Here is a 23,820-nt window from a genome sequence, read left to right on the forward strand (position 1 = left end):
GGTTTTTTTTTTTTTTTTTTTTTTAAATAGTAACCCAGTCACCTTATTTCAACCCAACAGACATGAACATAAAAATTGTGCAAAAAATAAAAAATAAAAGTAATAAGATGATTCTGAGATACGGTGAAACTATCATGTTATTTCTAACACCGGAGCTCTGTGATTTTATGAATAGACTCTATATAGATGTTTTCACCCACTCAGATTGGTTCCTCAACTCCTACAACCAAGATTCTTCCATCCACTTAAGTTGGTTAGTGCCATCCTTATTAGGCATAAATTTCTAGGCTCTGGAGTTTAATAATTCAACTAAAAAGTTTCTCTTATAACCCCAAACTTAAATTGAACAGTGTCCTCAATGTTCTAACGATAAAATTAAAAGCATGAACAAAGAGATATTGTTACTATTTTAAAACAAAGAGTTAAAGAAAGATATTACCGTGTTACATGAGCATGGCTTACCTCCCAAGAAGTGCTAATATTAAAGTCTCCAGCCATACGTCAAATACCCCTAAATGTATAATTACCTTTTGAAATCATATATCAATAGTCGAAACAAATGTGGGTCAACAAAACCAAATCAAACTTCCACAATTATGAAACAACTGCACCAGATTAGAAAAATGAACAAACAGAGCACCACCTTATCTAAAATTTCTTGCAAGGAAAATGGGTTTATTTGCGATTCCTACTTGGGTTTTATATGAGTGTCTTGACAAACAGATTCTTCCAAACTATGGGTTTCTAATTCCTAAATTTCCTATTCGATACTATCCAAAGGATCGAGTTGTGGAGTCAGAAGAGACTCAAGTGATACCCCTGGCACACTATGATCGAGTCCCAAGTTAGATATTTCTAAAGGGCATACTTGACGATCACTATACCCAAACTTAGAATTTTGGGTGTCTCTAGATAGAATAGTCATAATATTCCTAATTCATAGACCGTCGGGTTCATGAAGAAGGTCAATTGCTTTCTCTAAGTTATATATAATCAGGTGGTTCATCCTCTAAATGCATTTGAGGCCTACAAACTGTAGGACTTATATGTTTCATATCCTCTATGGTCAACCCTAAAGTTTCCTTATTTTTTTGAAGCACGATCTCTGGCCTACTCTCCTGATCGGAATCTATAATCATAGGTAAAGTCTCAGATGGGCCTAAAAATGCATATTCAAGGTCCAACTTAGAAGCTTCTTCTGAATAAGGGATTAATGTTGTTAGAGCATAGGTCGGTCAAACTCGCATGCGTTGCAATCTCAAGCATGTTTGTCAATGTTAGTGATCAAAACTATAAGTCTTGATTTCTAGTCTCTTATATCTAAGTCTCGGACTAGGATAATAAGTGCAGTTGAGCTCAAGGACTTCATGGAAATTCATCATACAAGTAGAAGATCTACTCAAGGAACCGGTGGAACTTCTCTAATAAAAGGTATGGTGAGATTTGAACTTATATGTCACTCAAAAGTGTATCTATTCTATCTCATACTCTTTGAGACAAAAGTCTCATGCTATGTATATGAACTAGATCATACACATTTGGTATTTATAGACGAGTATACCTCGCCTATCTATATCTCGAAATATGTGTTGGTAAGCTTTTCGGTTCGACCAAGTTTATGTTTGCCTAGTGACGAAAGTCATGATAAGTTTCAATTAATTTGAAAATTGCTCTGACGAAAAATGGTTTGTGATTAACAAACTATATAATGTTCTCTGAGAATGTTTCAATTATTTAAATGAGAGTTTAGACTATATAACCAATGTATTCCTTGAACCGAAGTCTGCAAACTTTGTTGCTCAAGAGAACTAGAGAAGTGCGTGAGCCAAGTCAGCGAACCCAGTCCACGAACTTGCGGAAGTTCTCGTCCGAGAATATCTACTGGAGTTTGAGAACTCCATCCGGGAACTTAATTCCGCGAACCCAGTCCGCGAACTTGAGTAGGTTATGTCTAAAAATGATTGTTCTTGAACTCATCTTTATTTGACTAAGGAATGATTTTGCAAACCGTTGCTATAAATTTCATGAACCGATTCGAGTGAATCAAATCGTTTTTGCTTCAATTGTGTCTTGTGTAGTACATGAGATTTCCTTGCAATTGAACAACTCTCTAACTAGTTCATGTGAGTCATTTGAACTAGTTATGGTGAAGAAGAAAATGGTTGGTATGAAATGCTCAAATGGCTAACCTTTTGGTTGACTATTATTAAACCAACTATGCACACGTTTGGGTACGGTTATCAAACCTAGAAACGTGCATTTCATTTGTGTATGACAAGCGAAAATTTCGATCTAACGGTTGAGATATATTAGCTTGAATCTAAATCAGGTTTTCATCTAACGGTGGATAGCGTTTCCTTTGTGAGCAAGGCGAAACCCTGATTTGAAAGACTATATAAGGGGACATCTAGCAACTCTACAAAACTAATCCCCACACGTCCGTGTGATACTAGTTTGCATTCTAGAGTCGATTCTCCTTTAAACTTTGGTTTTCTTCTTCCAAAACCAGGTTAACGACTTAAAGACTTCATTGGGATTGTGAAGCCAGACCGATACTACTTTTATCGTAGTTGTGTGATCTGATCTTGCATCTTCTATCGTAAGTGTACAATCATATTGATTTTCTCGAGATTATGAGAGTTCTCCGATAGGAAAGATATAAAAGTTAATCACAAACACCTTTGTCTCATCGTTTGTGATTCCACGACATCTTGTTTCGCTACCATACAATTAAGATTGTTGTGAGGTGATTGATTAATCTAGGATGTTCTTCGGGAATATAAGACCGGATTATCAATTGGTTTCTGTTCACCTTGAGTATATATCAAAAAACGAAACAAAAACTTTAGGGTTTTTTCTGAGGGAGACAGATTTATCCTTTGATAGACTTGTCTGTGTGTGACAGATTTGTTTATTGTTAAATCTTGCGATTTTGGGTCGTAGCAACTCTTAGTTGTGGGTGTGATCAGCTAAGGGAATCAAGTGCGCAGTATCCTGATGGGATCAGAGGCGTAGGGAGTACAACTGTACCTTGAATCAGTGGGAGACTGATTGGGGTTCAACTAAAGTCCAGTCCGAAGTTATCTTGGAGTAGGCTAGTGTCTGTAGCGGCTTAATACAGTGTGTGTTCAATCTGTACTAGGTCCCGGGTTTTCCTGCATTTCCGGTTTCCTCGTTAACAAAACTTATGGTGTCTGTGTTATTTCTTTTCCGCATTATATTTGTTTATATAATAGAAATAATACAGGTTGTGCGCTAGATCAATCAATTGGATAGTCTGACCTAACGGTTGTTGATTTATATTGATTGATCCTTGGATATTGGTCTTTGGTACCGTCCAAATTTATCTCTTTAATCGAGACTCGCTGTGTGCTTGAGTAAGATTAAATCGAGAGATTGAGATATAAATTCCTTGATATACTTTTACCTAGATTGAGTCTGAATGTCTAGTTGATTCTCTAGAAAGTGTTTCGTAATTTGTCCATACAGATTTGTCAGCGAAATATTGGGTGATGTTGTTAGACCCCTGCTTTTGCAATTGGTATCAGAGCAGGCAAACACGTTTAAGACCTTACAACTCTTTGTTTGTAGCAATCTGACTCTATGGACAGTAGTGCTATCTCAACAAATGCACCACCAGATCCCGGGATTTTAGAATTTTCTTCCATGACTGATTTAATAAAATCTGTAGAAGAAATTCTATGTAAACCTACACCAGGTATAAAATCTCTTGAAGTGCTTATCTCTTGATGTTGAGTTATACCTCTAGAAAGAGCAAGAATCTCTTGACAGGCTAAATCAAGTTATGATGAATAATATTCATGTTGAGGTTGATATTGATTTACTAATCAGTGGGAGCAATGCTCCTCCTCTGCGTAATCCAATTACAGTATAAACTCTTTAAATTAATACTCGTTAAATTAATTATCTCTTTAAAATAATAAAATTTGATGATCACAACTAGGCTTGCACAAGCTAAAATTTAACACGTTAATTTAATAATTTCTCTAAATTAATAAATTTTTCTGGTCCCAAGGCTATTAATTTAAAGAGTTTCTACTGTAGTTGTGATAAACTAAACGAATTACAAGAGGAGTTTAAATCTCAGTCATCTGAGTGTGTCACCTCAAAGCATGAATTGATTCGTTGCTCAATTCTTGTTACTTCCTATCAAGATAGTAGTATTGTTTTATTTTATGAAAAATCTAAGACGTCTCTTTTTATCAAAAGAGTTTCCCTTCGCAATACTAAAAACTATCTACATAAACTGTTTTTTATAAGTTGAAAAACAAGAAATCAGAAACACAAATCTTTTTGGGTTCTCTTGAAGTTCTTTGATAGACTTATAAAAACAGTTCCTTGGGTGTTTCTCAACACTACAAGATTTAAAAGTTGTTGGAAAGAAACTCTTTATTGGTGCCATGGTGAGCAAGACATTGTTCACCTCAACACAACTTGTTTGTGTTGAAAGTGCATCCTCACCAAGAAATGCTCTGCTATGTATACGGTGAGGGAAGCTCAACAACTGAGGCGCAAAGATTATATTCGGTAAGGCTGTAGAACTCAATTGGACTTTTCTAAAAAGGTATGTCTATAGACTTGAGAAAGTTTTATGTTTTTATTACTTGTTTGAGCACTTATAATGATCCATGTTCCTTGATTATCGTTCATTTCTACCTAACTTGATATGTGTTTAAGGTTCGTAAATGTTTAGGTTTGAAAACATTAGTTCGGGATGTTTGGAATTCATGATACACATACCAAGTATGCATAACATCATTTAAAACCAAAATTCAGGGGTTTAAGTTCGCAAACCCAGTCAGCAAACTGGAAAATTCGTTTGCAAACCCGTGTGCATACTTGCCTGTAGACGTCGATATTCGGTAACCTTGTTTTGGCCGTAATTTCTTTGCTCGAAATGGGAATGACCTCATTATTTTTGCACTCTCTTCCTCGTTGAATTATCTTAAAAATCGTGATGAGAAACCTTGAATTTGGATGAGTTAAGATTGGTATTTGTATTGTCTCTTGTTTTTGAGTATTTTACTCTGTTTCGTTGCACTTGTTCCACTTCTCTTGAACGTGGGCACTTGGATTATTGGAGTACTACTCTCTTAAGCTAATTTGTAGCTTTTACAAGAATTTTGTTGGTGAATCACAAAGAAGGAAGTTCAAGAATGGAAAGTAGTACGTAGTGGTATGGAATCTTGAATGTTCAAAACCATCCTATGTGAACTATGTTGCATGGTCTTTATTGACTTTGTATGTTCTTCCTTGTTAAGAAAATATTTTATACGCCTTTGGTAGCTATTTTTGGTATAATTCCGGGTGAAAAAGATTGATTCTACCCTCTAAGGACAAATCACCTTATATGTGCATTACGAGTTTGTCTTTATGCCTAGGAAACTTCTTATGAGAATTTATTCTTGTATTTGAGAAGCATTACTAGAGTTTGGAATAGGCATTATTGTGATTACACATAGCTATGTCCAACATTTTCATCTTCATGTTTTTAGATTTATTGGTTTATATTCTAAAAATATTTGGAGGATGATGGTTTTGCAGTATTTAAACTTTATGTTTTGTTATATTGCAATATGTTATGGGATATTGGTGTTTACGTCCGTGAACTATGTTGTCCCATATTTTGTCAAAAGTAAAGTCGTTCATGATCGGTATTCGTTTATTGGTTTTAAGAATGAATAGACTTTTGACATATACAAAAGTTAAGCCTATATTGTCAATTCTTTGACAGAAGATAGGTTAAAATCTTTTGTGTGCAAGGATGATGTCTATTATTGTTACGCATATAATGATTGAAGATAGAATGAATCCTTGTGTATTCCACGGTATTGAACTTCATTGATCCATTTTTTATGTATTACCTTGAGGCTCCGTAATGTGTCTTATGTTGAGCACGATACGACTAAGTTGATTAATTTTTGATTATCTTGGTTGGTTCTTCCGTAAGGTACTTTATGTTGAGCATTTGGAACTAAAATAATCATCTTATTTGGTTATTTAGTCATTGCTCCGTAAGTTCTCTTATGTCGAGAAAAATAAATGACAATTAAATTGATTACTTTTGTGATTAGTTTGGTTGTGTGTTCCAATTAGATTAATTATGGGTTCTCTTGTAATTAGTCTAGTTGAGTAATTCCATACTCCGTAAGATTCCTCTTGTGTTGATTATATGAACGATTAAGCCAATCACACTTTTGTATGGTTATCTTAGTCGTGGTTCCGTAAGTTTACTTATGTTGAGACAAATAAATTAAATTGATCACTTGTGGTTAATTTGATTATGTATTACAATTAAATTAATCACAGGTTTACTTGTGATTAATTTGATTGAGCTTTAGATATAAAAAATCATTCTCATGGTTTTTGGTGTCCAATAAAAATCATTCTTTTCTCTTGAAATTAAGGTTGCTCTTCCCTTGAGAATGACATCTAATGGAGGAGAGTTCTTTTGAACTTGTGATTTAATGGTCATATCTTGAGGGGTGTGCGGCTGCGGAATTTTAGAGGGGTTATCTTGTATCTTTAAACTCCTTGATGAATGCTCTTAGCTTCGGTTATATGACTGCATATAAATAAGTTGATGTGTGTTCTTTCTTTTGGTCATGAAATGTCTCTGACGAAAATTTCATTACGATCCCGTTATTTTTACCTTTGCCAATTTTATTGACAAAAATGGGGAGAATTAATATGTAGTTCATACTACAAATACATATGGTTTTCGGATCATTGTGTAAGGGGGAGTGATTTACGTGATTGAGATGGAGTATTGACTAAGGTGGAGTGATACATATCACCAAAGTATTATTGTTGAAGTTGTGATAAAATTAAATTTTGACACTGTGTAATAATACTATGACACTGTATAACAATGATTGAGATTTATGTTTTCTCATTGTTATAGCTACGGATCTTCAACAACGTGATGCTAAACTTACAACCTTTGGTATCATTGGAGTACTTGGAAGCGGCGAAGATTTCGAGTAATGTTGAAGATTATACTTATGGAATAGGAGCTACTAAAGTTTCATTATCTTTTTTGTATTCCATATGTATTGATAGTATTTCACTAAAATTGACAAAGGGGAAGATTGTTAGAGCATAGCTCGGTCAAACTCGCATGTGTTGCTATCTCAAGCATGTTTGTCAATGTTAGTGATCAAAACTATAAGTCTTGATTTCTAGTCTCTTATTGCTAAGTCTCGGACTAGGATAGTAAGTGCAGTTGAGATCAAGGACTTCATGGCGCTTCATCATACAAGTAGAAGATCTACTCAAGGAACTAGTGGAACTTATCGACTAAAAGGTATGTGGAGACTTGAACTTATCTGTCAGTCAAAAGTCTATCTATTTTATCTCCTACTCTTTGAGACAAAAGTCGTATGCTATATATATGACTAGATCATACACATTTGGTATTTCGAGCCGAGTATACCTCGCCTATATATATCTCGAAATATGTGTTGGTAAGCTTTTCGCTTCGAACAAGTTTATCTTTGCCTAATGACGAAAGTCATGATAAGTTTCAATAACTTTGAAAATTGCTATGACGAAAAATGCTTTGTGAATAACTAACTATATTACGTTCTCTGAGAATGTTTCAATGATTGAAATGAGATTTTAGACTATCTAACCAATGTATTCCTTGAACCGAAGTCTGCGAACTTTGTTGATCAAGAGAACCGAAGAAGTGCGTGAGACAAGTCTGCGAACCCATTCCGCGAACTGGCGGAAGTTCTCGTCCGAGAATATCTGCTGGAGTTTAAGAACTCCATCCGGGAACTTAATTCCGCGAACCCAGTCCGCGAACTTGAATAGGTTATGTATAAAAACGATTGTTCTTGAACTCATATTTATTTGACTAAGGAATGCTTTTGCCAACCGTTGCTATAAATTTCATGAACCGATTCGAGTGAATCAAATCGTTTTTGCTTCAATTGTGTCTTGTGTAGTACATGAGATTTCCTTGCAATTGAACAACTCTCTAACTAGTTCATGTGAGTCATTTGAACTAGTTATGGTGAAGAAGAAAATGGTTGGTATGAAATTCTCAAATGGCTAACCTTTTGGTTGACTATTATTGAACCAACTATGCACATGTTTGGGTACGGTTATCAAACCTAGAAGCGTGCATTTCATTTGTGTATGACAAGCTAAGATTTCGATCTAACGGTTGAAATATATTAGCTTGAATATAAATCACATTTTCATCTAACGGTGGATAGCGTTTGCTTTGTGATCAAGGCGAAACCCTGATTTGAAAAACTATATAAGGGGACATCTAGAAACTCTACAAACTAATCCCCACACGTCCGTGTGATACTAGTTTGCGTGCTAGAGTCGATTCTCCTTTAACCTTTGGTTTTCTTCTTCAAAAACCAGGTTAACGACTTAAAGACTTCATTGGGATTGTGAAGCCAGACCGATACTACTTTTATCGCAGTTGTGTAATCTGATCTTGCATCTTCTATCGTACGAGTACAATCATATTGATTGGCATGAGATCGTGAGATTTCTCCGATAGGCAATATATAAAAAGTAATCACAAACACCTTCGTCTCATCGTTTGTAATTCCACGACATCATGTTTCTCTACCATACGATTAAGATTGTTGTAAGGTGATTGATTAATCTAGGCTGTTTTTCGGGAATATAAAACCGAATTATCAATCGGTTTATGTTCTCCTTGATTATATACCAAAAGACGAAACAAAAACTTTAGGGTTTTTATGTGGGAGACAGATTTATCCTTTAATAGACTTGTTTGTGTGAGACAGATTTGTTTATTATTAAGGCCTGCGATTTTGGGTCGTAGCAACTCTTAGCTGTGGGTGAGATCAGCTATGGGAATAAAGTGCGTAGTATCCTTCTGGGATCAGAGGCGTAGGAAGTGCAACTGTACCTTGAATCAGTGGGAGACTGATTGGGGTTCAACTACAGTCCAGTATGAAGTTAGGTTGGAGTAGTCTAGTGTCTGTAGAGGCTTAATACAGTGTGTGTTCAATCTGGACTAGGTCCCGGGGTTTTTCTGCATTTGCGGTTTCCTCGTTAACAAAACTTCTGGTGTCTGTGCTATTTCTTTTCCGAATTATATTTGTTTATATAATAGAAATAATACAGGCTGTGCGTTAGATCAATCAATTGGATAGTCCGACCTAACGTTTGTTGATTTATATTGATTGATCCTTGGATATTGGTCTTTCGTACCTTCCAAGTTTATCTCTCTTTAATCGAGACTCGATGTTTGCTTGAGTAAGATTAAATCGATAGATTTAGATATAAATTCCTTGAGATACTTTTACCTAGATTGAGTCTAACTGTCTAGTTTATTCTCTAGAAAGTGTTTCGTAATTTGTCCATACAGATTGCTAAGCTAAATATTGGGTGTTTTTGTTAGACCCCCGCTTTTTCAAAGGTAGACTCGGAAGCTAGTAATGGCTTGAACCTAGTTTTCCGTCGCTCAGTATCTTACACAGGAATAAATTCCAACATAGCATTTAATTATTCAATGTTGCTATCGTCATCAAAGTCCATGCTAAAATGGGCTAGACAACTATCCAATGGATCTTCCGATATGATGTATGGTAATGACTCCTTAATTAAGGTTCTGTTCATGTTCACCTCTTCAATACACGTGTAATCTAGCTCATAATGTAGCTTATTGACATTAAAATTATTCAAATCATTAGTCATATACCAAAATCTAGATTCATAATACCATTTTGACAGTTTATGACCGTATTAGACGTAGATAAAAATAGGCGACCTAAAATAACAGGTATCTGGTTCTCTGGGTCAGGGACATGTTGGGTATCTTAGACCATGAAATCCACAGGATAAATAAACTTGTCGACCTCAATTAGAACATATTCTATCAGACCACGAGGAATTTTAACAGACATATCAGCTAACTGCAGTGTTATCGGTAGGTTTCAATTCACCAAGTCCCAGCTGAAAGTACACATGGTACGGAAGTAAGTGTTAGAGCACTGCTCGATCGAAATCGCAAGCGTTTCTATCTCAAGATTGTTTGTCAAGTTTAGTTTCCAAAACTACAAGTCTTGATTTGTAGTCTACTTATAGCTAAGTCTCGTACTAGGATAGTAAGTGTAGATGATCTCTAGACTCCACGACATTCATCATGAAAAGACGAAGAACTACTCAAGGAACTGGTGGATCTTCATCGAAAAAAAGGTATGTAGAGACTTGAACTTATCTATCACTTAACAGTCTATCTATTTTATCTCATATCTTGAGACAAAAGTCATATTTACTATATAGACTTCGATTACACACATTTGTTATTCGAGCCGAGTTTATCTCGCTTATCTATTTCTCGAAATATGTTTTTGTAAGCTTTCGCCTTTTCCAAGTTCATCTTTACTCGTGGCAAAAGTCATGTTGATTGTTTCAATCTCTTGAAAATCGTTTTGATGAAAAATAGTGTGTGAATAACCACTATATAACATCCTCTAAGAATGTTTCAATGATTGAAATGAGAGTTTAGAATATATATAACCTTGAATGGATATAAACATTGTATGTGAAATCATACTTGTGTAAGTCCAAAATCCTTGAACCAAAGTATGCGTACTTTACTGGTTTAGGATGTCCAGAGCTAAGTCAGGTACCCGTACGCGTATTTCCGGAAGTTCACATCCCGTGAATTTATGCTGGAGTTTGTGAACTAAAAACAAGCTCAATCAGGGTACTTAAGTATGCGTACCGGTATGCAGTGGAGAATTTACAATGGGGCCAGTGACCCTAAATTTTCTGGAAAAAGAAATCTCGTGTAATATTCTCAGGAAATAATTTTTTGCCCCCTCATAATGCACGCCGAAACCTGTACAAAATATACTTCTAAATCAGATTTTAGCTATATTCCTGTGCATAGCTTACTTCCAGGAACGAAAACTTCCATAAAATTAAGGATAATTGAGAAGAAATCTCTCGGTTCTGCCGAAATCACGATAGTTTCCTTATATTTGAGGTTCGTATATGATCTGTACGAACAGCTAAACACTCATCAGTCTCCTTCTATATCGATTCAATTTCCAAGTAAGGGTTTTTATTCCTACCTCCTAAATACTCTAATTTTTGATATTTTTCTTCTTCAATCACTTAATTTATGTAAATTATTTTTACTAATTGATGACTTTAAGTTTTTTATGATGGTGGGTTTTGAATTTTTCTTTACATTTCGGTTTGATTGAACTTTATGGTATTTAGTATACTTCTATATTGATGTATGATATATTTTTTCCGTTACACTTTTATGTTCCTCAAGAGTAAAGTGTGCCCCGATCAAAATTTTGTTCTGAATTCGCCACTGCCGGTATGCGTACTTAAGTGGGTTATTTTCTAAAAACGGTTTATTAGTGAACTACGACATATATAAATTAAGGAATGCAATCGTTGCAAATCGTGTCTATAATGTTCATGAATCGATTCGAGTGAATCAAAATCGTTTTTGCTTCAATTGTGTCATATATACTTCTATGAGATATAAGCAATTGAACAACTCTCGAACTAGTTCTTTTGAGACATTTGAAATAGTAATGCTGAAGATGAATAAGGTTGATATGAAAGTGCTCATATGGCTAACCATTGGTTAATTATTGTTGAACCAACTAGGTGTACACGTTTAGGTGCGGTTACTCAAACCTAAATAAAGTTACATTTCATTTGTGTATAACAAGATAAGTTCGATCTAACGGTTGAAAGATATTAGCTTGAATCTAATCAGGTTTTCATTTAACGGTGAATATTGAATGCTTTGTTACCAAGGTAACTTAGATTGCAAATCCTGATTCAGAGACTATACAAAGGAGAACTCTAGCAACTGGGAAACCTAATCCCTACACCTCATATGTGATACAAGTTGTATAAGGTAGAGTCGATTCTTCTTTAACCTTAGGTTTCTATCGAGACCATGTAGGTTAACTACATGAAGAATTCATTGCTCTGGTAGCATCATTGCTTCTTTTTACAGTCAATAGATTAAAGAGAATGTCCGAGTTATTCGCTTGGCGCTTTTAGGGTTTACAATTTTTTTTCACAAATTAAACTTTATTCATCTAGATCAATTCTGGTTGGTCCATGATGATTGAATCTTCAACATCCGGTCCCAATAATCAGATACAACAATGGAAAGAAAAGCATACTCTTACTGATAAGTTGAAAGAGAAGAAACTCTCCACCATACTTCCGTGGATATTAACTTACTGCCAAACCCAACTTTGATTTATGGAGAACCATCGCTGGATATCCCAGATGATTTCTACCAAGATGGTTGTAAGCCGTTTCTGCATAGTTTCATTGCAAGGTTCAACTTCACTGGTTTGAAGTTTGAGGAAGTCAAGAAAAACCTAACAAGTCAATAGAAGCTAAATCCTGAATGTGTTAGGTTTGTGCCGATGAAAAAAGGTTTTTTTATTATCATGCTACAAAACGAACAAACGAAGGAAAGGATTCGAAGCTCTAACTGGTACGTGGATCAACATGAACTGCGTTTGATTGATCGGTACCTTTGTTTTAATACAGAGAAGCAACAAACTTCCCATGCTGCTATATGGGTTCATTTTCCAGGTCTTCATACGGAATTATGGACTGAAAAAACTCTTCTGTCTATGGGAAAAGTTCTTGGTACACCTATTGTTGTGGATCAGAAAACCCTAGATTTGGAGTTTGGATACTTTGGTTCCATCTTAGTCGATATTGATTTTGGTAAACATGGTCCTTAGAGGATTAGATCAAATGCTGGTGGTAGGAAATTCTTGCAGTACATTGATATTCTTAAGTGTAACAAATTCTGCTTGCATTGTAATATTATAGCTCATGATGACAAGGAATGTAAGAAGAATGATACTAACGAACCTGTAACAAAGAATGCTCCCAGGGATGGCGTGAAGTTACTAAGAAAAAGAGTGGTGTTGAGGCCAATGACTTTGGGGTTAAGAATGGATCTGACGAGAAGGCTAATGCAGAAACGGGAACAAACCAAAACAATATTGCTGAAGGTGTCAGCGATGATGAGAATACAAAACAGCTAAAGACGGACCTGGGCAGGTCTGAGGGGGATAATGCAACGCAGAGAAATATAGACCTTGTCAGGTCTGAGAAGGAAGTTCGAGTTAATGCTGTAACAAATCCAGTTAGAACGTCAACTGGTGTTGTGGGTGTTACTGATGTTGGAGGTATCAGCAAAGGAACTGCTACTGCCAGTTCGGGTTGCGACTTCTCATGCAACCCAAGCAAATCAAAGTACGTCTACTGGTGCGGTGGGGGTAAGATCTTCTGTTGCTGGTAACGGGACAGCTAATCTTATAGATGATTGACGGACAGTTAGGCATAAAAACTCACCAGTAAACAAGAGTAATGGTAGGCCCCTTACTTTTACTCCATTGGTGGATGATTTGTACAGGTCGAAAGTTATTATTAATACCCCGTATGAAGTTCTTAACTCTGAATTGGGTTTGGGAGATGATTTGGAAGGTGAGAAGGGCTTAAATGATGAAGAGGGGTTCATGAAAAAGAGGATTTTCAGGCAGGTGCAAGTGAGGAAATTGATGAGGAAGAGGCTGTAGATATGGCAGCGAACATGGAAGCTGAGGTGAGGAGCTCAAAAGAATGGGGGTACTCTTTTGGACAATAGGAAGGACGATGTTAATGCTCATTTGAAAACTGACTCAGTTGTGAATTCAACTGGCGCAAGTGATGTAGTGAAGAAGACAACTTTCCGTGATAAAATGCAGGCGCATCGACAACACCGTGAGAATATTCTCACTAAGGAAGAGCTGGCGAAGGTAAGTAAAATAAAAAACGATGATGTTCGGGATAATTTATTCGTAATCATGCCTACAGAAAAGAATACTTTAAGGAAAGGCATGAACTTAGGGATAGAGTTTCAACTAAGAAACAATGTCCTATTAAGTTTGTTCCTGGTAATTATGCCTCGGAAAAAGATGCGTCTGATGATGCTGTTGCGTCAAAGCCTGAGCGTTAGGTTTGCACTACTACAAGGTATCTCATACACAAGAAGAACAAGTATTTAACGAGGTTTAATCCTCGGGAAGGAATAAGCAATTTTATATATCACCGTATAGGTTGGAATATACAAAGCCTTTAGACGAGAAGAAGAGAACTCTCACTTAGTTCTGGTGTATTTTCTCTAGTTCTCTCTATGGATATTTATACACATCAATAGGAGTGTACACATTCTTTAACAAGGAATACTTTCCTAGAAGTATAGCGTTTCCTAATCTTAGCTCTAAGAACAAACCTCTTAAGCTTCTATACTTAGGACACAAGTACTTGGTTTCCTTAACCAACTAGATTTCCTAATCTAGTCCTTGACCATCCTACCAACAATACTCCACCTCGAATCATGCATTCATGCATGAGACGATCAATAGAAAAAATCACCTCCATCTTCCAACGTCGATTGAACCATCATTGGCTGCCTACGTATCCTCAATAGGAATCAAACCCGACCGTAGTTCTCTTAAATTTCCTTGCTAGAAGACCTCCACCATGTTCATAAGAACCTTTACCCCAAAAAGGGCCTTTCACCAAACTGGAAGGATGTGGATCAATTTCAAACAATGTCGAAACTTGATCCCAGATACTACTTTAGTCAACATATCAGCTGGATTGTCTTTGTTATTGATCTTCACAAGTAGAATGTCTTCTTCTTCAAGAATTTCTCTCACAAAGTGAAATTGTACGTCTATATGTTTGGTTCTAGCATGATGCACTTGATTCTTAGTCAAATAAATTGTACTTAGACTATCATAATGCACGGGCAGTTGGTCTTGCACAACTCCTAAGTCATCTAGCAGACCTTGTAACCTTATAGCCTCCTTAAATGCCTCAGTCACTGCCATATACTCCGCATCCGTAGTTGAAAGCGCCACAATAGACTGCAAGATCGATCTCCAACTTACTGGTGCCCCTTCTACGGTAAATACATACCCTGTAGTTGAACGTCTTTTGTCCAAATCACCAGCATAGTCAGAATCCACATACCCAACACACAACTGATTGTTACTTCTATCCTTCACAAACTCCAAGCCAACATTAACCATACCATAAAGATACCTCAAAATCCATTTCACAGCATGCCAATGTCCCTTACCAGGACAATGCATATAACGGCTGACCATACTAACTGCATGTGAAATGTACGGCCTTGCACATACCATCGTATACATCAAGCTACCAACAGCTTCAGCATATGGTACTTGGGCCATATACTTTCGTTCAATAGTGGAAGACATACGAGCATTCAACTTAAAATGAGCAGCAAGGGGAGTACTTACATATTTAGTTACTTCGTAGACACCAAACTTTTGTAACACTTTCTTCAAAATATGCCTTTTGAGACAAACAAACTTTACCCTTCTCTTTGTCACGTTGAATCTCCATGCCAAGAATCTTCTTAGCTTCTCCCAGATCTTTTATCTCAAACTCAGATGACAACTTGTTCTTCAATTATCAATCTCTTTCTTGTTATTCGATGCAATCAGCATATCATCGACATACAAGAGCAAATATATGAAAGACCTATCACGTATCTTCTTAAAGTATACACAATGGTCATAGTGACTTCTTGTGTATGTTTGTCCTATCATAAACTGGTCAAATCGGTTGTACCATTGTCTTGGAGACTGTTTTAGCCCGTACAACGATCTCTTCAGTTTACATACACAATCTTCTTTTACAGAAGCCTTGAACCCAGTCGGATGGGTCATATAGATTTCCTCTTCTAGATCCCCATGTAAGAACGTCGTCTTAACATCTAAATGAACTAGGTCTAAATCATATTGTGCTACCAAGGCCAACAAAATACGGATTGATGAGTGTTTTACCACCGGAGATAACATCTCATTGTAGTCAATCCATTCTCTTTGGGCATAACCTTTTGCAACTAACCTTGCCTTGTAGCGAACTTGATTCACTGAAGATCCTTTTTTTCTTAGCATATACCCACTTGCACCCTATGGTCTTCTTACGGTTTGGAAGCTTCATAAGAATCCATGTGCCATTCTTGTAAAGAGACTCCAACTAGTCCTGCATTGCACCTTCCCATTCTTTACACCCTGCACTACGTACAAATTCTAAATAGGAAGTAGGAGTACCATCTTCAACAACTGGTAATGCATAAGTAATGTAATCATCATCCAACCAGGCTTCCTGGTTGATCTTCTTGGTTTGATGGTTGTTATGGTTTCCGTGACCGTAGCTTCTGTATCTTCTACTGACTTTTGTTCCTCTTCCTCAACAACGTCACTATCATTTGGAACTTCAGTAAATACTTCTCTTGCGGACCCAGTGTCTTCAGAAGTATTCTCAACAGATACAGGCTTAACTGGAATTGGTGGAGTTGCATCAATCTCCACCTGCTGCAAAGGCTCACTAGTACTGGTGCTTCTGTTCTCCACCTGCCGATAACCCCAAGACTTTACCATAGACATCTTATCAAATGTGACATCTCTACTCATGACTATCTTCTTCTCAACTGCAATCCAAATCTTGAACCCTTTTACTCCATTCTTCATACCCAAAAAAATTCCTTTCATGGCACGACTATCAAGCTTGTTTTCACTAACATGATACCACGCAGGACAACCAAAGATATGAATTGAGTCATAATCATAAGATGGTTTACCAAACCATTTCTCCATAGGAGTTTTACCTTCTAATGAAGCTGATGGCAACCTATTAATGAGGAAGCACGCATACGTAACTTCCTCAGCCCAAAACGCCTTACCTAATCCAGCATTAAATAACATACATCGTACCTTCTCCAGCAAAGTACGATTCATGCGTTCAGCTACCCGATTCTGTTGCGGTGTCTTCTTAACTGTGAAGTGCCTCTTTATCCCCTCATCCTGACATACTTGCAAGAATGGATCACTCTTGTACTCTCCACCATTGTCTGAACGTAGTACTTTGATCTTTCTGCCAGTTTGAGTCTCAGTTGCCTTTTTCCACCTCACAAAGATTTCTAGGACTTCATCCTTATGCCTCATGGTGTACACCCATACACGCCTATAATAATCATCAATGAACGACACAAACCAATGTTTCCCTCCCAATGATGCATTCTTGGAAGGACCCCAAACATCTGAGTGAACATAGTCAAGAACTCCACTAGTATTGTGGATAGCTGTGCCAAAGCTTGTTCTTGTTTTCTTTCCCTTAACACAATGTTCAAAAAATGCTAACTTGCAGGCAATAACACCTTTCAACAAGTCTTGTTGAATCAACCTATGGAACAACTTCTCACCTGGATGTGCAAGTCTCATGTGCCATAGATTTGTCTTCTCGGTAGATGCACTCTCGATGTGTTCAGAAATAGACACATACCCTGTTGTGGTACTCCCAATCAAGTAGTACAAGTTATGATAACGTGTGCCCTTCATGATTACCATAGATCCAGAGATTACCTTTAGAACACCATTTTCAACGACTATCTTATAGCCCTTAGCTTCCAAAGTTCCTGGTGAAATCAAATTCTTCATTATAGCAGGAACAAATCCTACCTCCTTCAGTCTCTAACCATACCATCATGCATGTTGATACGAACACTACCAATCCCAATCACCCTGCATGTATGATTGTTTCCCATACGTACTTCTCCATCAAGCTCTTCAAAACTTGAGAACCAGTCCCGATATGGACATATATGATACGTTGCTCCAGTATCTAATACCCATGTACCATCTGTAATAGTACAAGTTGATGGTGTCACAGTTAGCGAGAAATCAGAAGCATCATCTAATTCTTCATTACGTTTAGCAATGTTCACCTCGGTATTACTATTATCTCCTTATCTTGCCTTACGCTTGGTACAATACTTAGCCCAATGACCAAAGTTATGGCACCAAGCACACTCATCTTTCTGCAGTCGCTTTCTACTCTTAGAACGTCCTCTACCTTTACCATAACCACCATTCTTCTTTCTCCTGTCTGACAGACGACCTCTTGCAAGAAGCAAATCATTATTAGCTTCACTTGCAAGGTCCTCATGATCCATATTCCTGAACTCCTCACTACGCAACGTTGTAGTGACCTCAGCGTATGTCATCTTATCTTTTCCGTGCATTAAAGCTTTAATCACGGGTTCATACTTTTAAGGAAGAGAGTTTATCAAACACAAAGCTTGTTCCTCGTGGTTGATATTTTCATCGTAGTTAACCAACTCAGCAAGAAGTTTATTATATGAATCTAGATGCTCGGTTAGGGTTGCACCTCTCTTCATGTTATAGCGATACAAATTCCTTTTAAGATGTATCCTATTTGCCACGTTTTTCACAAGGTATTCCTTATCTAGCTTTTACCAGAGATCCTTAGCTGAAGTCTCGTGCTGATAATTAACTCTTACTACAGTTGCTAAACACCCTCGTATCGAAGCAAGACATAATTTATTCATCTTTTTCCACTACTTATCAGACATCTCAACTGGCTGATCTTCTAGAGCTTCTTCAAGGTCAAGATGAATAAGAGCATCCATTACGTTCGTTCTCCATAAACCAAAGTTATTTGTTCCTGTAAACTTTTCTACCTTGAGTTGTGATTTATGTGAATGAGGTATTTCTTCTTTTGTTTCTTTATCTTTACTTGTGGACTCCGAATGTTCTCTTAAAGGATCTTTCGGATCAACTGGTTTATCTCCGTCAACCATTGTTCTTAAACAACCAAATATAGATAAAAAAAAGAGAACCTTTGAGATTAGTATTACCTCAAGCAATCTTCAGAAAAAATACCTTCACTTCAACTTCAATTTGAGTACCCGTATCCAAGAGCGTCTCCTTGCTCTGATACCAATTATTGCGCCAAAGCCTGCGGAAGCGTTAGGTTTGCACTACTACGAGGTATCTCAATATCGCCAAGAACACAATCACATACACAAGAAGAACAAGTATTTAAAGAGGTTTAATCCTAGGGAAGGAATAAACAATTTTATACATCACCGTACAGGTTGGAATATACAAAGACTTTAGAAGAGATGAATATAACTCTTACTTAGTTATGGTGTGTTTTCTCTAGTTCTCTCTATGGCTATTTATACACATCATTAGGAGTGGAAACATTCCTTAACAAGGAATACTTTCCTACAAGTATAGGGTTTCCTAATCTTAGCTCTAAGAACAAACCTCTTAAGCTTTTATACTTAGGACACAAGTACTTGGTTTCCTTAACCAACTAGATTTCCTAATCTAGTCCTTGACCATCCTACCAACAGATGCTTATGAAGAGTGTGAAGATTATGTAGATTCAGAGCTCTTGGAAGAAATTTTTTCAGGTCTGCAACCTAAGAGGAGAAAATTTAAACATAGAAATAAGGGAGGATTAAGAGGAGTAGGATATAAACGCTATTAGTTTCTTGAGTTTTATCTCTTGATTCTTTTTTTTTTGTTAGCTATTTAGGTGCTCTTTGAGCTTTTTATTTTTTATGCAGTTATTTCTTTAACCCCTTTGGTTTATGGGGTGGGGGCCTTGAGCCCCTTTTGTAATTCTTTTAATTACGTTTTTTTGCTTTAATAAACTATTGGACTCAGCAAAAATTTTTTTGAAGACTTCATTGGGATTGTGAAGCCAGACCCAACTATTATCTGTAGTTGCGTGATCTGATCTTGTTATTTCTATCGTATTTGAGTACAATCGTAAAATTGTCTTGAGATTAATTTCTCCAACAGGAACTATAGAAAAGTAGTCACAAACACTTTCGTCTCAACGTTTGTGATTCCACAATATCTTCTTTCGCTAGTCGATTAAGATTATTGTGAGGTGATTGATATTTCTAGGCTGTTCTTCGGGAATATAAGTCTGGTGTATCAATTGGTTCCTGTCCACCTTGATTTATCAAAATACGGAAAAAAACTCGTAGGTATTTCTTTGGGAGACAGATGAAAAAGCGGGGGTATAATAACCACACCCAACATTTCGCTTAGCAATCTGTATGTACAAACTCCAATATACTTTTACGAGAATCAGCTAGACTCAATCTTAATAAAGTGTATCAAAGAGTTATATCTCTCTTTCTTGATTCAAATCTTTCTCAAGCAAATAGAAATCTGCGAGTCTAATTGAATACAAGAGAAATCACTTGAACGGTACCCAAAACCAATGTTCAAGGATCAATCAATTTCAATCAACAACCAAAGGTCGGATTTCCAATTGATTGATTCAAACGCATAACCTGTGATATATCGATTATATAACATAATATAATGCGGAATAGAAATAACACAGACACCAAAATTTTGTTAACGAGGAAACCGCAAATGTAGAAAAACCCCGAGACCTAGTCTAGATTGAACTCCACACTGTATTCATCCGCTACAGACACTAGCCTACTACAAACTAACTTCGGTCTGGACTGTAGTTGAACCACAATAAATCTCACACTGATTGAAGGTACAGTTGCGCTCCTTACGTCTCAGATCCCAGTAGGATACTACACACTTGATTCCCTTAGCTGATCTCACCCACAACTAAGAGTTTCTACGACCCAAAGTCGAAGACTTTAATAAACAAATTTGTATCACAGAAAAGTCTAAGGATTGAATAAATCTATCTCCCACAGAAAAACCCAAGAGTTTTTGTTCCGTCTTTTAATAAATCAAGGTGAACAAGAAACAATTGATAAACCAGACTTATATTCCCGAAGAATAGCTCAGTACTACCAATCACCGCACAATAATCTTAATCGACACAGTGACAGAAGATATTGTGGAATCACAAACGATGAGACGAAGATGTTTGTGATTACTTTTATATCTTGCCTATCGGAGATATAAATCTCAATCCAATTATTGTGATTGTGCTAAACATGATAGAATCAGCAAGATCAGATCACAAAACTACGAGAAAGTAGTATCGGTCTGGTTTCACAATCCCAATGAAGTCTTTAAGTCGTTAACCTGGTTTTTAAGAAGAAACCAAAGGTTAAAGGAGAATCAACTCTAACTAATACAACTAGTATCACACAGGAGTTGCGAGGAATAGGTTTCCCAGTTGCTAAAGTTTTCCCTTATATATTTTTTCAAATCATGGTTTGCAATCAATGTTAGCTTAGTAACAAAGCATTCAATATTCACCGTTACATGAAAAAATGATTAGATTCAAGCTAATATCTTTGAACCGTTGGATCGAAAACTTAGCTTGTTACACACAATTGATATGTACTATTTTGGGTTTACTTAACCGTACCCAAACATGAACATTTGTTGGTTCAACAATAATTAACCAAGTGGTTAGCCATATGAGCACTTTCATATCAACCATGTTCTTCTTCACCATAACTAGTTCAAATGGCTCAAATGAACTAGTTAGAGAGTTTTTCAATTGCAACGAAATATTATGTAATTACACAAGACCCAATCGAAGCAAAAACGATTTGGTTCACTCGAATCGGTTCATGAACTATATAGCCACGGTTTGCATTTGCATTCCTTAGTTAATATAAATAAGTTCATAAACAATCGTCTTTAGATATAACCATCTTAAGTTCGTAGACTTAGTTCGCGGACTTAAGTTACCGGAAGGAGTTCTAAACTCCAGCAGATTTTCTCTGGTCGAGAACTTCCGCCAGTTGGCGGACTGGGTTCGCGGACTGAGTTCACAGCTCTTTTTTCGGTTTTCTTGATCAACAAAGTTCGCAAACTTCGGTTCAAGGAAACATGACTTGTACATGTATGTGTTGCCACACAATGCTTATATCCATCGTTGGTTATATGATCTAAACTCTCATTTCAATCATTGAAACATTCTTAGAGGACGTTATATAGTTTTTATTCATAAACTATTTTTCGTCAAAGCAATTTTCAAAGTGATTGAAACATAACATGACTTTCGTCACTAGGCAAAGATGAATGTGGCCAAAAGAAAAGCTTACCAACACATATTTCGAAAAATAGATAGGAGAGATAAACTCGGCTCGAAATAGCAAATGTGTATAATCAAAGTCTATATAGCAAAACGACTTTTCTCTCAAAATATGAGATAAAGTAGATATCCTTTTGAGTGATAGATAATTTCAAGTCTCCACATACCTTTTAGTCGATGAAGATCCACCAGTTCCTTGAGTATTACTTCGTCTTATAGGATGATCGCCATGGAGTTCTTGAGATCAACTACACTTTATATCCTAGTACGAGACTTAGCTATAGTAGACTAGAAATAAAGACTTATAATTTTGATCACTAGCATTGAAAAACATGCTTGAGATATAAACGCATGCGAGTTCGACCGAGAAATGCTCTAACAGCTGATTTATCTATTCCTGTAGACTTTTCTGTGTAATATAGATTTGTTTATTAAAGTCTTCGACTTTGGATCGTAGCAACTCTTAGTTGTGGGTGAGATTAGCTAAGGGAATCAAGTGCGTAGTATCCTGCTGGGATCAAATACGTAAGGAGCGAAATTGTACCTTGGATCAATGTGAGATTGATTGGGGTTCAACTACAGTCCAAACCGAAGTTAGTTTATAGTAGGCTAGTGTACGTAGTTAATACAGTGTGTGTTCAATCTGGACAAGGTTCCGGGGTTTTTCTGCATTTTCGGTTTCCTCGTTGACAAAAATTCTGGTGTCCATGTTATTTCTTTTACGCATTATATTTTTTTATATAATTGAAATATCACATGTTGTGCGTTCTATCAGTCAATTGGTAAATCCAACCTTTGGTTGTTGATTGAAATTGATTGATCCTTGAACATTGGTCTTTGGTACCGTTCAAGTTATTCTCTTGTATTTAATCAGACTCGCAGATTTCTATTTGTTTGAGTTAGGATTTAATCAAGAAATTGAGATATAATTCTTTGGTATACTTTTTATTAAGATTGAGTCTGACTGTCTAGTTTATTTTCTTAAAAGTATATTGGAGTTAGTCCATACAGATTGCTAAGAAAAATATTGGATGAGGTTGTTAGACCTTCGCTTTTTTAGTAAGTTTACACTAGCTCCTAAGTCCAGTAAAGCTTTTTCTACCAGATGTTTTTCTATTGTGCAAGCAATGGTACGGGCACCTGGGTCTTTATACTTAGGAGTTGTGGTTTTTTGAATAATCGAACTTACATGACTAGCTAAAAAGGCTTTCTTAGGGACACTAAGATTTCGCTTTTGTGTACACATATCCTTGAGGAATTTGGCATAAGCCGGTAGCTTCCTAATTGCTTCTAATAACATAAGGTTTATGGTAACTTTCTTAAAAACTTCCATTATGTCAGTAAAGTTGGATTCACTCTTTATTGGTACTAGTAGTTGTAGAAATGGGGCTCTAGGAATAAAATAGGGCATCTCAGAAACCGAATTGTTATCATCAGAAATTTTATCAGTCTCCTCGGCTATGGATGGTCCTGAGGGGTGAACTACATTATGCTCAATATCGGGATTGGTTACCTTATTGTCTACAACTCTACCACTCCTAAAGGTGCTAATAGCATTCAGCTGATGTGATGGTTTCACACATACTTCATGAAATCCTCTAGGGTTAGGTTTTGTTTGACTAGGGAACCTAACTTTTTCTCACAATGATTCATTTATCATACTAACATGGTCTTTTAACTCAGAAATAGCCTGAGAATTATCCTAGCTTATATTTTCACTTTCTTATATGCTTTGTGAAAGCGATTGGTGAATCTTAGTGGTGTTTTGAATTAACGAGATGAGAGTTTCTTCTAAACTTGAAATTTTATTATTAGACGGATTCTAAAACTGAGCTGGTCCTGAAGGATTTTTAGTATAGCCAAAATTCGGGTGAGCATTCGAATTACTAAACTGACCTTATTTCT

At 36.5% G+C, this 23,820-nt stretch overlaps 1 protein-coding gene across 1 annotated transcript in view; it reads right to left on the reverse strand.

The window, feature by feature from the left end:
• LOC113345234 (glycine-rich cell wall structural protein-like) overlaps window positions 1-498 on the reverse strand; it is a 12,798-nt gene extending 12,300 nt beyond the window's left edge. The window contains exon 1 of the mRNA XM_026589036.1: window positions 463-498. Within this exon, the coding sequence (XP_026444821.1) occupies window positions 463-498 (36 nt within the window). The remainder of the gene's footprint in view (window positions 1-462) is intronic.
• Window positions 499-23,820: the final 23,322 nt, after the last annotated feature.

Source organism: Papaver somniferum, unplaced genomic scaffold, assembly GCF_003573695.1.
Source record: "Papaver somniferum cultivar HN1 unplaced genomic scaffold, ASM357369v1 unplaced-scaffold_81, whole genome shotgun sequence".
Classification (NCBI taxonomy): domain Eukaryota; kingdom Viridiplantae; phylum Streptophyta; class Magnoliopsida; order Ranunculales; family Papaveraceae; genus Papaver; species Papaver somniferum.